Source organism: Emydura macquarii, unplaced genomic scaffold (genome assembly GCF_026122565.2).
Source record: "Emydura macquarii macquarii isolate MOO-44397 ecotype Brisbane River unplaced genomic scaffold, CSIRO-AGI_Emac_v2 contig_3451, whole genome shotgun sequence".
Classification (NCBI taxonomy): Eukaryota; Metazoa; Chordata; order Testudines; family Chelidae; genus Emydura; species Emydura macquarii.
Window position 1 is genome coordinate 4423031 of NW_027133588.1, and position 10405 is coordinate 4433435.

The window sequence follows — 10405 nt, forward strand, 5'->3', positions numbered from 1 at the left end:
CTTTTAATAGTATCTGCTATCTGAATTATGTAATTAGGTTATGCTACAGTGAGTAAGTACCCTGAAGCATGTCCTAATTACCATGCAACTTCTGATCTGAAATAAACAATATTTTTTTAAATTAAAGCGACACTTTGCATAGAAGCTCTCCAGTGGCACTTCGTGTCTTCCGAAGTCTCTCTCTCTCTCCAGAGCTTTAGAAAGACACTTTAAAATAAGTATAGATCTCCAGAGCCAACCAATTTAAGGTAGAAAACAATTTGAACACCGCCACAACCAGTGTAATTTCTGTCTTCCTTCTGCTCCCAGCCAAACACTAAAAACATTATATCAAAAAAGCCCATTCTTAGAAAATTATTGGGAGCCAGGTGTAATGCACTTAGGGCTTCATGTGTTGCTGATCTATGACAGTCACTTAAAAGCCATAAAACTATGTCTAGTGTAAGGTAAGCTTTTGGAAGACAAAGTACCCAAGTAAGAAGTAAATTGTCTTACAGTTATTCAAAATAGCTGGAAACGTGTATGAAGAACTTGATAAACTGTTGAGGTGCTACAGGTTCATGAGAACTTACCTAGTGCACCATTGTATTGTGATCTAGTGTGCCTAGGTTCTCACTGCTGTATGCAAAGTATATCAGTGCTTGTCAGGCCAGGGTGACGGAAGATTGCCAAATAAAGTTCCTTGATAGAAATGAGCCTCTTAGGATAACATGTTCCTCCAAGAGTGCTCCAGCACCAGGCAAGAGGCAAAATATAAAAAACTAAAGGACAAGTAGCATACTATGGCAGTGTTCTTCAATACTTCCTTTGCAGTTTTAAAAGTCTATAGTTTAAATCCTTTTGAACATGAAGTCACTGCAATGGGCTTTCCCTTTGAGACATGGCTACTAGCCATGTATTGGCCTTGACAGTGACAACCTTCATCACTTGAAAAACCAAGTTGCTGATTTTCTCTTGGGCTTTCCTAAATATTAAATACATACATACATCATCCACCTGTTGTACACTTCTCATCCCAGCAAAAAATGGAATGGAAAACAATGAGTGTTAGGGCTCCCTACCCCCATTAAAATGAGGCAACAGCTGGAAGTGGAGAGGACACTCAATTTGGGACAATGCCAAACGGGGGAGTTTAATGACAAAGTGACACACTGCATTCCAGTAGCTGAAGATTTTCCCAGATCACAGACGCTTCTTAGTGGTGTTGGTGGCTGAACTCTGGGGGCAGTCAAACAACATTTGAAGGACCTGTGTGTGCAAGGTATTTTGCAAAGTTTCCTGGCAAACTATTTAAGCCCTAATATTTTGCTCTCCAGAACTGGCTGCAATGTCTGCATGATAAAGATTATAACATTTCTCAGTAGAAGAGAGCTAGATAAGTCAGAGTAAAGCACTGCTCTTTTATAGCTAAGTCATCCATTATTATAAATTCATGAGCTTTCCTAATCTTTAGATGGTCGGAAACCAGGCCACACAGTTAACATTATCAGAATATTTCCACCTTCTATTTCCACTTTAAATGCTCTGCTCCAGCAATCAACTCTTAATTTTGGGAACCCATGCCTGCTCTTTGGCAAGACGTTTCCCGTCTTCTATGGAAGAGACAGGAACAACTGGCAAAATGGTAAGAAAGTTGTAGAGGACAAGTCTGAATGCCTCAGTCAGCGCATAGACAAAGCTGCCAGTTAATCACATTTCCACGAGTTTCAACGCAGAAGTCATCCAAACCCCTTAATTCCTATTTCTCTTTTAGGCGATGAAAAGGCTTGCACAAGGACAACGTCCAAAAAGAAAGACCATTCAAATGAAATAATATCAAAGTCCACCCAAAGCGATGAGGAGACTGGTAAGCAGGTTACTTACTTTTCCAAGTTCTGTAGGTGCTCCCTGACTTTCTGTACCAGGCCCAGCTTGGTATCATTGACTACGAAATCATCACAGCGATAACTGCAAGACAAACAATCAGTCAGCAGGTGGAAAGAGTTTCAGTAAAGTACAGCACTGAGGCGCTTCAGAACCTGGATATAGCAGGCAGACTCACGTGACTGTGGGAGCAAGTACTGGAGGCAAGAGGTAATTAGAGTAAGAGATGGAGGGATCTGAAACAAGAAGGCAAAACACAAACATTTACAAGAGGTGCAGGCAGCTTCTTACTCCTATACTCTCTTTTCTCTACTGCAGTTCTAGCCCCAGATCTCAAACAGCTTGTAAAATTAAATCCGGGACTCTAACTATCATCTTCCCACCAAAAACTGAAACTAAAAGCAACAAGTGGCACTAGTCCTACTTCAGAACTCCAAGGCTCCAAAATGCAAACGTGCTCTCTGGAACGGATATTGGCATTAGAGACACTGGTTCACAGAAAGCCATACTGCTCAGACAGAAACTATAATGTATGCAGAACAGACAAATGAAATCTACGATTGTATGTTACCTCAATACAAATAATGAAGCTGATTATGAATGATTGTTATTATACAGTAGTGCCATGAGCCTCATTTTGCGAGGTGCTGTACGCCCACAAGAAGAGAGAAAGCTCCTGCCCTAAAAGCTTATGATCCAAATAGAAGAGACAGAGACAAAGAGCAGGGGAACAGAGGCGCAGACAGATTGCATGATTTGACCAAAGTTGCACAGGATATCTGCGGAAGAGCTGGGAGATCTTGGTTAAATTTCCAAGTCCCAGTCCAGTGCCTTAACCACAAGCTCATCCAATAGGTTTTTGTAAGAAGTATTTCTGCAACAAGTTATTTGTCTAAGAAGGTTCTTTGTATGTGCTGTTCCAATCGTGACGAGCAGCATGGAAAGGTCTATAAATCAAATAAGTGTTCACAAGCCTACAAGTAAACCCACAGCGCATTTGGGGAAGGGGAGAGGAAAACAGATTTATAGCCCATGGAGAAGACTGGGCTATATCAAGAGGATATCCCAGACAGCCTGCAGCCAAGCCTCCCAGATTCCCCTCCCATGTACGTACACAGAACAAAGGAGACAAAACTTCCCCTCCATGGGTTTGATGTGGAGCCACTCAGCTGCATCCCCTTTGCTGCATGTCAGGCCAGAGAGGATGCACACAGGCAGGGGTGGATGTAGCAGCTTGGATCCGAGAGAAACCCAGACTCGAGCCCTGAAAAGCCCCAGCCACGTGGAGTTTGAGCCTGGCTATATTCAGCCTGCAACACCTCTCAGCAACGGAGGCAGAGTCAGCGGAGATGCAATGCTACCTTGACCCACTGGAATGCAGGGGCTTCACCCTCATGCTTCCCAGGGGAGAACCAGTACAGCACAGGGGCTAGAGGAAGACAGGGGCAAGGGACATTCTCACTGCCCTGTACAGACACACACTAAAAGGTTCCTAATGCACGTTAATATAGTACTGAATCAGATGAGATTACATGGTGGGGTGACCAGATAGCAAGTGTGAAAAATCAGGACAGGGATGGGGGGGACCATAGGTGCCTATATAAGACAAAGCCCCAAATATCAGGACTGTCCCTACAACATTGGGACATCTGGTCACCCTACTATATGGACACAAGCTATAGTGCAAGAGCAGGGTCTACACAGGGCATTTAGAGCGCTCTACAATTTACAAACCTCTGGGGTGCATTGCCACCCCATGCAGACAATCCCTTAGTTACTGAATGAAAATGCACCCCTCATTTTATCTTTCATTTAAAGCTAAGAAAGGGCACCTTCTATATTTTAAGCTTACTTCCTTGGACATACATACTTTCTGAACTGTAGCCATTTCTCTCCTTTTCTTTCTAGTATAAGACTTGCTCCATTTTTTTAAAAAGTGTGAAAACGTAATAATCCTCAACTCAGGTTACTCCCCATATTGTCTGAAATCAGCGCTTTGTCGGTTAATGAAACAAACTACATAAGACACTTCAGGAATTCACAATGTTCTCACTGCATGAATCTTTGAGGTAGCTCACAAAAACAGCAATATTACTAGTCTTAATTCAGACATAATCCATGAAGTTATTACTAGACTTAATTCAAACATAATCCACATGATCATCTTGCACAGGAATTCTGCAAATGCTGTATTAAAGAGAAGAAATTCACTCAAGTCTCTTAAAACAACTAAGATTTCCAAACACTAAATATGGCCAAATTATCACTTCCAGGTATGAAATATACAGCCACTGAATGGCCATTGTCAATATAAAGAAACAGAGAGAAATAAATTTTCCACATCTATGTTACCACTAACACACTAGATCAGGGGTTCTCAAACTTCTTTGGTTGGGCACCCCTTTGAAAATATTTCAGGCTGTGATGAAGTCCCCCCGCCCCTCCAAGAGAAAAGTGATAGCAAATTACTGTACATACTCACTGGAGTACTAAATGAAGCATGTAATCATTTTCCCGACAGTTAAAGGCATTGCCTTTTAAGAAGTGTAAAGCAACAGTTTTCAGGAAAAAATATTTGGACATGTAAGAAACATGTTTTCTGAAGAAAAAACAGACAGGATAGCATTTGGTGCGCTAGAAGCCTTTTCCAGTGATTGTGGCAATCATCATAACTTTGTCCCATTTGTGGTAATAACTCTAACATTGCCCAAAGAATTGTGGTTTTATACACGACTCTATACAAACAAGTATCTGGACACTTAATGCGAGGGATGCTGCTGTTTTGAAGCACACAATTTTTTCAAACATGGCTTCAGGGAACTGAGGCAGACCCTCCATTGTCCTCCACATTTGTTCTCTGGCTGCCCAGTTCTGAAGGCTGCACCACTGCCACCAGCAGTGCACAAACCAGCATGCAATACCATACCAGGCCCCCCTTACTTCTGCGCTGCTGGTGGAAGCAGCGCTGCCTTCAGAACTAGGTGTCCAGCCAGCAGCTGCTGCTCTTGCAATCCCCCAGAGTCTGTTGGGTCAGGACCCCCGTTTGAGAAACAAACACTGCCCTAGGGATGATTACAAAGGAAGGGATCTGTTAAGTTTGGTTTACCTTTCAGTCACCTGTGCCCTTTACTTTAAAAAAAAAAAAAAAAAAAAAAAAAAAAAAAAAAAAAAAGCACACTTTGCTTACATTGGTCTGTTTCATTTCCCGGCTCACACTCACAGGGTGCTGCTTTGTTTGTTTCTTCCAACAGAGCCCACCATTACAGGGACAGTTCTTTTATGCCATAGTTTCTCAACCTGTGGTACGTGTACCCCTGGGGGTACGCGAGAGACAGGCAGGGAGTACCCGGGGAAAAACAGAGTGAAGGGGAGACAGGCGGCAGCCTCTGGCTTCTGGGGGAGGCGGGAAGCAGCCCCTCACTTCCTGCTGGGTCCCAGCTCCCAGCAGGGAGACAGGTGGCAGCTGCTGGCTTTTGGGGAAGGCTCTAGGTGAGAAGTGAAATTGACAACTATGATAGCCCCAGATTTTACCAGTTACCCTCTTTTCCTGTCTCTCTCTCTCTCAACTCTTCCTCCTCTCAAATCTCTGGCAAAAAATTTGGCGCGACACTTTATGTTCCCCAGCATTGGCATGCCACTCAAAGCCTCCTAGCTTTGGCCAACATCACCTCTAGCCCAGGTACATACTTGAGTTGTACACCCCTGGTGTAAAGGTGGTAACCCTACCCACACTAGATCTGACATCTGTCATATCATGGCCTTATATACTCAGCCCTTCTTCCAACATATGGCTCACATTAGTCTGTAAACATAAAATCCCGCAGAAAATGGAGTGTTGGGGTACTTATTAAAATGTTCAGAAGTTAGGGGGTACTTGCTACTTAAAAGGTTGAGAAACAGTTTTACGAAATTGTGAACTCAAACACTACAGTATTTCAGAAAGAATGGAAAATAAAACTGACCAGATAAGTTTAGAGTCAAACCAGTAAAAATAGGAGCATCAACTGCATTGGAACAACAGTGCAATGGAAACAATAGATTTTAAACATGATTTCTATTTTGATAATCTACAATGTTTTTAGTTTAAGGAGTTTTTAAATAATTAATGAGAGTTCTACCTAAATGTAAGGTGAATACTGACATGTTCTTTTAATTTGTGATCATTAGTATTACCACAAATTGAACTGTATGCCACTTGGCATAATCCAGATCTGCAGTATACTTTTAAACAAGGGTTGTACGGGATAAAGTCTGTAGTTCAGGGAGGGGGCTATAAATAATACTTCCTTACATGGTTTAGCATGGCATTTTCCCCTCTATATATTTTCTATTTTTAGCATAACTGCAAGGCCTACTCCCTCCTGGCCTCCTTAGGTGCTAAAAATGACTTCAAGTCATATATGTACTGCTCCATGGAATTGTTAGGTTTAATGCTGGACTAGACGTTAGGTCACAGATCCTCAACATACTTTATAAATCTCTGATGAAGTTGAGAGACACATACGGTTAAGGTTAAGAATAATTAAAAGAATAAATATCTCCTTCATCGCATTAACAGCTTAAATTCCTAAACTGAAGAATAAAAAAAACAAACAAAACTTAATTTACTTTTCATCACTAATGCGGCCTGCTTTTTAAATTCCACTCATGGTGGACTATGACAGTTCATCCTTCAGTTTCACATACTGGTTTTCATGCACTAGCATGATCCAGTGTTTAGGTAGCAGCCATCACAGAGTAATGTGCAAATCCAAATTTTGAAGAACGCTTTGCATTAAAGGTTTTTGGTTTTGTTCATTCAATCCTCAATTTCATAAAGCTTCATTTTTACAAAACTTTTGGTGTTGAGCCTTAATCAACACAGCCATATCCCTTTAAGAGAGAATGACAAAACTGAGAAGTCAGAAATCTGACCTACCAGTTGCGTCTGGGATAACATACACACAAGAAGCATATTACACAATTATATGAATAGGACTCTTTCTCCCGCTATGCTAATCATCTGCATGCAGGTCAGAACAGAGCAAACTGTGTTTTACAAGAATCCTCCTTCAGGAAACCTTATACTTCAGGAAGCAGGCTTCTTATAAATATCATTTAACTGCTAGCCTACAGGAAAAGAGCAGAAGAGCACAACAAGGGAAAGCATTTTGTGCTAGTCTGAGAAGCAAAATCTGTACTTCTTGTAAGCATATAGTGGCTGGTTAGAGTAAAGCGAAAGGCCAGTTAGCTGCTAAGAACTGAAATTCAGAAGTCTGCACTTCTGAAACTCATGCTCTCATCCCCAGTACAGCTAGCTGCACTTGATCTGTTGCTTCACAAGTTAGCAGAAGCTCAAGATACAGAAACCTAAACATAGATCTTGGTGAGCAAGGAAAGAATGAAATGATTTTCAAGTATCTTTTTTAATGTATTTGAGAATGTATGCTTACACACACACCCATCTCTCTATACATACATGCATTTTTAGGAAAGTTCCTTTTTAAAAGGGTGGGGGGAGAGGGTCCAACGGGGGTGAAAGAAGGAAGGCACATTCCCCTCTGACAGGCTACTCTTACCAGAAAGAGGGCTGAACATTACAGCAGAAAGTCACTGATTTCTAATGTCCTAAACTGTAGCCAGAACAGACACTAGATATAAGCAAAGATTTACATCCTATTTTATTTTTCAATACAAAAATGGAGGAAAAAAATCAGAATCTGCTGGAAAACAAAATCCCTTACACCCAAATATTTAAATGTAATGTTCCTTCTAAGTATATTTCTGTATTCTGCAGAATGTGGGATTTTTATGACGTTTCTAATATCTCAAGCTGCAAAAGTAGCCTCAGTTATGGCACTGCTGTTTCTACAGATGTCTCAGTCCTACCAAAGTGTAAACACTCCCCAGTCAAAAGGCCAGCCGGGAGTCAGAGACTACAAAAAAGCAAACATACACACCTAGATTTAGTCACTGCACCTAATTACAGGAAGCTATTTGATAAAGTTTTGATTTACATCAAGGTTAAATGCAAACAAAACTCACAATACCCTAGCTATGCACATCAATGCTAGGGTCTGACACCCCAGGGTGTAGTCCAGACTAGCAAGAGGCTGTGTCACTCTTGCCCTGCAGCCTGGGGAGTCTCTCAGTGTTTTGCTGCTGTAGCTCCCAACCTGGGCCCCTTACAAACAGCCAAACAACATGCGGGTCACACCCTGAGTGCCTGTGTCTAGCTGTAGCCCGCCAGTCACCCTCCAAGTCACATTCTGGTTTCCACCAGCCTTCGTTACTACTTGCAGGGGGACCCCAACACTCTCCCAGTCCCCCAAAATGTGTTCTGCGCTGTACAGCCCTCTTCTGGACTGTTCTGATATTTTAGGTCTGTTGCCCCTCTAATGGGATCAACATCCAACACTTTACTACCTTACCCACACAATTCAGTTTAAACACGACACTGGATTAGTTTTGATTAAAGAATAAAACAAGTTTATTTAACCGCAAAGAGATATCCTTGCATTCACTTAAAACCTAAGCCATTAAAGTCAGAAATGGTTACAAGAAAAATAAAGATAAAATGCTTCCTTAGTACTAAAACTTAAACTAGACTTGGTTCAAGGTGAAATCCCTTACCCCAGGTTTCCAGTAACATTGCTGAACAAATTCTCAGGCCAGGAACTGCTCCAAAGTCCAAAGGCTGTTTCTTGTGTCTTTAGGTGAAAGAGAGAGAGATGGATAGGGAGAGACACCTTGGGGTGTTTTTGCCACTCACTTTTATAGTCCCCCTTTTCCTGAGGGTTCCCCCTAGATAAAGTTTATTCATGCTGTGAGTACAGAGACAAAGTGTCTCATGGTGAAAGAGGTTTCATGCTGTTTGTTAAGATGCAGATCTGTTTGTTCCTGCCCCCCTTCCTTGCCAAAGCATGGCCACTTGATAGGTGATTGCCCATCAACTCTGATGACACCTGGCTACAGGTGTAAGCTTGTCCTTAGTCTCTGAGAAACTCGCTTATGCAGACTTGTCTGGTAAACATATTTCAGACCTAATTTCAGTTTATGTCTATATAACATTACAACACGTATTTGATCATGATATTATTGACCAATGAGCTGTTAGTTTTCTGATATCTCACAAGGCACATTTTGTACAAAGATTATGACAATAGCGTATAGGGTGAGACCGTAGCCATGCATATCAGTGTGATGGACAGAAATGTTCAGGAGCTTTCTGAACTGAAAATGCAATTTTGAATGATTACAAAGTCTCCACTGTGTGTCTATGGCACTTCCCAAGCACTGAAGAGATGACGTGCCCCCTCTGGTCAGCAGAAAGCCGCCTTGCAGGCTAAATGGGGGCTTGTGGCACAGTAAGGGAATGAAAGCTCTCTTTACCACTCCACATAGGGAAGCAAAACAGTAAAGTCCCGTTCCAACAGCCAGGGCGACTTCCCACACACAACTTTTCAGCTTCAAACATCAATGCTCGCACTGCAGGAGGGAGATAACCCCCGTGCATCCATGGATTTCAGAGTCAGAAATATTGTAATCAGACATCAAATCTCAGGATTTTATTTTGTTCTTCTGAAAGCTTGTGGTTCGCCAGACTATTTGCATAACACACTAACACTAATCCTAAATGCATGCTCGCCTGAAAGGAACAGTGTCACATAAATATGATTCTCATTATATGGTCTACAGTTATACAGCCACTGAGTAACATTTGAAAAAGCATCATACTGCAGTCCACAACTGGAATCCACCTCACAATTTACATGAACTGGTAAGCTTCAGTTGAGTAATAGCCATTGTGCAGCAGACTGAAGTAAATAGTTACAGGAACGCAGGGAAATCTGAATAGCGTCAGCCTCAGTCTAGTCCAATTACAATCTGTTCCATGAGCACAACAACAAAAAATATGGAAAGGAATTGGTCACAAATATTTTGGAGTAGACTGTATAGAACTAGAACTGATGCACTGTGAATCACTGTACCGGATGCAGGAGATTTACAAAATACAATGCTGACCACAGTGAACGGCCTCTGTAGTCACTTTTGATAATGTCCATAAAAGACGCCTGCATTTGACTTGACGCTGCTATCTTTTTCTGAATACTAGAGGGAAAAGTCCAAGGCTTTTTGGTGAAAGCAGAAGAATTCTGTTTCTGAAACGTGTGCCACTTTGCATAACTTGCACAAAACATTCACTTTCTAGTGATTTATAGTGCAACATTAATTCCCCAGGCAAAACATTTACATTTTAATTCCAATTCATCCATAATATGACTCAATCTTCTACTCAGTTTACTGCAGAAGAAGCTTTGCATACTGCTTTGTTTCTCTTTTATGGCTAATGCAAGTATCCTGTGACACTTCACTGAGCTTCAGTAAGCATCTGTTCATAAGTAGCTTGTAAATGGTATTTTGTTTTAGTGCCGGACTACATAAAACACTACCTCAGGTACCTTTCTCACAAGAAAGGCTGCGCCACTTCCATAGTTCTGTGTTTGGAAATCACATTATAAACTCACAATTTCCTCTGTCAGTTGTGAGCTTAAGGCTTTTG

At 41.5% G+C, this 10405-nt stretch overlaps 1 protein-coding gene across 2 annotated transcripts in view; it reads right to left on the bottom strand.

The window, feature by feature from the left end:
• Positions 1-10405, bottom strand: part of USP3 (ubiquitin specific peptidase 3) — a 56748-nt gene that overhangs the window by 24136 nt on the left and 22207 nt on the right. For both annotated transcript variants that reach the window (XM_067534755.1, XM_067534756.1), the window contains exon 4: positions 1864-1947. In XM_067534755.1, the coding sequence (XP_067390856.1) occupies positions 1864-1947 (84 nt within the window). The remainder of the gene's footprint in view (positions 1-1863; positions 1948-10405) is intronic.